The 5,648-nt window shown below is 43.3% G+C and overlaps 1 protein-coding gene across 4 annotated transcripts in view; it reads right to left on the minus strand.

The window, feature by feature from the left end:
• The window catches only part of Il1rap (interleukin 1 receptor accessory protein), a 127,562-nt gene extending 121,920 nt beyond the window's left edge, over positions 1–5,642 (minus strand). The window contains exons 1-2 of one of the 4 annotated variants that reach the window (XM_013513510.1): positions 5,134–5,614; positions 4,575–4,702 (exon numbers count right to left, since the gene is read on the minus strand). In XM_013513510.1, coding sequence (XP_013368964.1) covers positions 4,575–4,636 — 62 coding nt within the window. In that variant the 5' untranslated portion in view covers positions 4,637–4,702; positions 5,134–5,614. The other 3 variants (XM_013513508.1, XM_005383222.2, XM_013513507.1) reach the window with 3 other exon arrangements.
• Positions 5,643–5,648: the final 6 nt, after the last annotated feature.

The raw sequence follows: 5,648 nt of genomic DNA on the forward strand, positions 1-5,648 counted from the left end.
TTTTTTTTTTTTGTACTGGGAATCAAACTCAGGACCTTGCACTTGCCAGGCAGGTGCTTATACCACTGGGCTATATCCCCAGCTCCCACTTTTAGAAATCTTGAGATCAAAACTCCTTGTAGCTGTCTACTTCCATGGAAACTTCTTATTTTCAGGTAGTTTATTGATCACTCTTGACACTGACCTTGCTGTCCATATATGCAAGTATATATTTCAGTGTCATTTTTTTACTGTGTTTGCTGCAAAATGCCTTTTATTATTACAACAAAAATGTGTTTTGTCGCCATCAAGCCAAAGATGTCCAACCCTCCTAGAGTCTGTGGCTCTTTATCAATTGTCTTATTTTTGTAACCACAAAATGAAAGGAAATTGTAACTATTCTATTTGTCTACAGAGACAACCTTTAAGCTAATTAATGTTATGATAAAATAAAAGGAAAATCTCAAAGCTAATTCTGGGTCTATCTGACCTTGTGTGAATCCATCTCTTCCATTTACTTTTGTACTTTGTACGTATAAGGCATTATAATAGGCAAGGGGCAGGACAAACTTTATTTTCAACTACTTAGGTGATAATCAAGGACCTGAACAAAGGCACAGTAAAAATAAAATATATCAAATGAAAACAAAAAATGTTATGAGCATTTAAGGGAATTTCATGAACTGGGAAGAATCAAGAAAGGAGATGAGTTTCATGTCTAAAAGGTAAGAGGAAAAAAAAGGACTAACGATTTAGGTGTCTTTAGGCGGCATAGTCTAAGGATATAGGTAGGTAGAGGGGCATTCGTAAGTCTAGTTATGCAGGTATTCAGATTCTATGTTCTGGTATCCCGTAAATGCAGCATGCTGGAACAAAAGGCTTTGCATTCAAGCATACACTTTACTAATTGGGTAACCTTGGGCAAGTCTGTAAGCTTTCTGAACCTCAGTTCTTTCATTTGGAAAAGGGAGACAATAACATATACAAGAGTTATTTTTGTGCTTAAATGAAATGACAAGCACACATGCACCAATGAATACTGATTTCTCTTGTACTTCTCTTTGGCTGGGGAATCCATCTCCAGGGCATAAAACAAGAGTATTTTCTCTTTAGCCCCCTTTGCCTCTTGTAGCCTTGACTTTTGCAAAGCGATATGACTGCAGAGTTTCAGAGCTAAAAGCAATCTTAAAGAAAAGTACACAATGCACTGTGGCAGAAGAAACTCAAGAGATCAGCTAGTTCAGGTTTCTCACATTTTAGGTTCAAGACAGAAAACTCGGTCACAGACAAAGTTATACCAGGATTAGAAATGTGGGATGTGAATGAAATGAACTGTAAGTCTTGGTCCAGGTCCTCAGTTCTAGCCAGAGGCTGGACAATTCATGGTTGCTCCTAGTTCTACAGTGAAATGCAAAGATGATTCTCAGCATCATTTCGTGATTTGTGCTATATGACATGGATAGTACTACTGAACTCTTATGAGCCTTGGTTTCCTTAAAAAGTGAGATTATTGCAAGAGTTGAATGAATTGATATATGTAAAACACTCAGCACAAATAATAATGGAATTCAATAAAAGGCAGTTGTTAAGTGTTGATGATCATAATTTAGCAAAATAGTAAATTAAAGGGAATTGCTGATAGAAGAATTAACGACTATTACAGGCTCCTGAGAATAGGCATGAAGCTTCTAAGTAGACATCTGTGTCCCTAGTTCCTATTTGCAGAGCCCTGCTAAAGAGCTTGTCTCAGGTACCTGGCACACTCTAGAACTCACACTGCTGCAGCTGATATACAGTGTTAAAATTGTCTAGATGGAGGTCTCCTAACCTTTGCATCAGCATAAACCATGAACTCCACGTTTTTGAAAATAGGCACATGAAATGCTAACCCGAATTTATCCCCCAGAATGTCAGATACCAAATGTTCTGTGACCTTCTTGTTCTTTGGTGATATTCTTCCCCCACAGAACAATTTCCAAAATGGGTAAAGAGCACAGTAGGTGGCTCTCTAATATCTCACAGGCGCAGTGACAGTGACTCACCAGATCCTACATCTGTGTCACCACCAGAAGCCTGACGAAGTTGGGCAACAAATGAAATTGTGTGTACACTTTAGATGACCTTTTTTTTTCCCCCTGCTGTCTCTTCTTATAATGTTCTCTAGCCACATTCTGCTTTTTTAATTACACTAGGTAAAATGATGCTAACTGTCCACCTTTTGGCAAAAGCAAACATATGTTTGCAGATGTCAAAGTGAGCAGCAAAATATTCCTCCCAGAACTGTATGTGCAAGTCTGTCTCCTTGCTCCAAAGAGGGGAAACTTGGTGGCCTACAGGAAGTCACCATAGTTAAATGGCCCCACGACTGAGCTGAAGTCACCATGGATAGGTGGCCTCACTAACTAGGTTGCCAAGATCTGTTCAGCTTCATGCATAGGCCTGCACCCATCACTATGCAAGCAGAGGAACAGCACTGCAGACCAGTGATTAGCACCAACAGCAAGTAGTGATTTTTTTTTTCAAATGTTGCTTTGGCACATTAATGTCTCTATTCCACCCTTTATCATTACGAGTTGGTGAAAAAGTTGAATGTTGCTATCGCTACTCATGATTTTTATTTCTCACTCTTCATATCAGTCTTCTAGCTATTATTGATGGCAGAGGGGAGAAACCACTCAGAACACAAAGAAAAACCTGACGAAATTCTGAACCTTATGTCTTCACAGTACTCTTCCTCCTAGGAACTGAAGGTGCATCACATCAAACACGAGAGAATCACAAGATTACCTGACAGCTCATTACTTTAAAATCTCCTGAGAACTGGCTCCACTACATTCCACAGCGGCAAGCTGAGGAATTGTTCTCGTATGAAGGAAATATCCACTTTCTGACCAAAAAAAAGATATCCTGAAATCACAAACTAAATAAGATCAACCTAACAACTGAAGTAAATTGCTCAGTATCTCACCGGAGAGGCGGCAGAGTGTGCCAAGAAAATCCCTGATCTAGAAGTCAAAAGGTGTGAACTACATTCCTAGAGCTGAAATTTACAAACCACGTGACCCCTGGCAATCTCCCATTTCTGAATCTCATTCCTGTTCTCCTTTTAATCACTTCAGCTTAGCTGAGACATCCTTTAATGAACACCTATTCACTACCTGTACTTGATACTATTTTAGTGAATTTAATCGTAACACAAATTCTGAAAGTACACGTTTGCTCCATTTTAGAACTGGACAAAACAGAAGCTCGAAATAATGAAACAAATTGCTTAGTGTCATCCAGCTACTTAGGTACTGGAGCTGGAATTTGAAATCAAGTAGGTTTGATCACAAAATATGGGCTCCTTTCACTATTAATATGCCTAACATGTCCTTCTCCCAGGGCTATTGGAAGTAACAAGGAAGATAATGTATGTGGAATGCACTTCAGAAATGTTAAAACTGTATCCATATATATACACAGAATGTATATGCATGGTTTGGGCAACAAGAAATAATAATATGTGTAAGGAGAAAGGATATAACTCGATGTGCTTTCTTCAAAGAACCTACAAGAATTTGCTTCCAATCTCCCTTCCATCCCCTTGTTATGACCTTATTTTGAGCATTTTTCTTTTCCCCACAAGTCCCTGGTCCCTCAGGCACACGTTCAGACGTATCGTGGCCAGCTCATCACAATGCATGCACACAGAACAAGCTGACGGAAGCAAGTGATCCCATCCTCTGCAAACGTTTGGTGTGGGAGATACCCAAGCGGGCACTGCTGGACTCTCACCGTCCCTCAAAACCTATCACACTCCTTCTCAAGCACTGATCAATACTGCAAAGGAACGCTGAGGATGGTGAAGGCGGCAGCCTACTCTAAAGCTAAGTACTTTATTCATTTAGCCAGGATATAATGGTAAATAACTGTATGAATTAAAATAAGATGAATTGACATGAGCAGGATAGGGATATATGAAAGGAGCTATTTAATTATAAAATAGCAATAATACAGAAAGATGTGTGTGTGTGTGTGTGTGTGTGTGTGTATGCATGTGCGCAAGCGCATGCATGTGCTTAAATAAAGCAAGTTAGTGTTCAGAAGGGATTGAATTCAGCAGCAGCCTGCACAGTCCCACAGAAATACATCCCCATTTTATTGCTGTTTTCTGATATCAGCTGAAAAACACAGAGTTGCTTGACTGATCTAAGACAGCAGGATGATGTGGCTTAGCACACTCCACAACACAACTGCACCTTCCAACTTGTTCTTATCTTTTTTATCCCTCCTGGAACTCAAGACCCTCTTTGTCAGTAAAGAATGCCTAAGGTCAGGGCCGTTCACAAACATAAGGATTGACCTAAAAGCTAGTAGGAAATGCCCATCACTAAAAACAATCCATTTGATATCCCAGATCAAGAATTTATTCTCCGAGTCACACGTGGACAATATGCAGGGAAAAAAAAAAAAAAAAGCTTACTATAAAAAACTGCTCCAACTCCAAAGAAGAAAATAGCATCACCTTTCCAGATATAAAACAAGGTCACTCCTAAGCAGTAAAATCACCGTTCTCAAACTCCACATCTCCAGGATCACTGTACAATACTCACACTGGTGTCATCTGTTTTGAACCGACCAGGTGCCGAGCCAGGCACTCCACCAAACGTGTCATTTGGATTTTCCCATTTTATCCTCACAAGTGTTCATAAAGCCGCACTCTGACATTACAATCTCCATTCTGCAAAGGGGGTGGGGGGTCGGAAAGGTGGGCTAACTTTCCCAAGTTCACACAGCTGAGATGTAAACCAAGTAAATCTCGTTTTGCCAGCTGGTAGCTAACCCGGGGATCTACCCTGCTGAGTCTCGAAGGCTTCCTATGATCCCCGGGTTCACAATTTCGCAACCGAAGAGTGCAGGGTAGACAGGTTGGGAACTGGCTCTTAGAGGAAGCAACAGAAGTTTGCTAGTACGTTTTTGATTTTTTGCCTCTAACTCAGCTCCCTCCCTTCCTCCCACCACTCAGAAGTGGGCAGGGGCGACGGAGCGCCTGGAATTCCGCTCTTCCTAGACGGGGACATCCGCTGTCCCACAGGGCCAACAGCTCAGCTCCTGGGGAGCTGGGAGATAACTGAGGCTACCACAGGAGGTCAGCAGCGCCAGGTTCCTTACCTCTTCCCCAACTGGGCCAGGAGCCTGTTGGACACCCTCGGTAGGAGCATCTTCCGGAGAAAGCAGGTCAGGAAGAGGGAGTGAGGCTGCTGGCAGCGATGTCACGCTGTCACAGCTGGACTGGGGCGAGGGGACACAAGCGTGCAGGCTGAGGCACACCGACTCCTCCCCTCGGGGCTTACACAGCGCTCCCGGGAAGCCAGGGCGAAGGGAGACCACAGCCGATCCCTCCGAGGCGGAGGACGGCACGGCCGCGCGCAGCCGTCCCACGGCTGCGTTACTCAAGCCCTGGAGCAAAGACCGGGTCTGGCTGGCCCGGTTCGAATCCCGGCCACCGCTCTAGGAGATTGCTCCACCCCGGCCGCTGCCTCGCCTTGCGTCTCAGTTTTCCCTTCTGTAAAACAGGAGGGATGGGGGAGAGGATCTCCAGGGCTCCAAGGACCCCGAGTTTCCGCCGAGGGCTGATGCCCAGCGCTCGCCGCAGCGCGAGACTCACCTCTCCGGGGCAGCCGGGC

Source organism: Chinchilla lanigera, unplaced genomic scaffold (assembly GCF_000276665.1).
Source record: "Chinchilla lanigera isolate Chin_1 unplaced genomic scaffold, ChiLan1.0 scaffold00019, whole genome shotgun sequence".
NCBI lineage: Eukaryota > Metazoa > Chordata > Mammalia > Rodentia > Chinchillidae > Chinchilla > Chinchilla lanigera.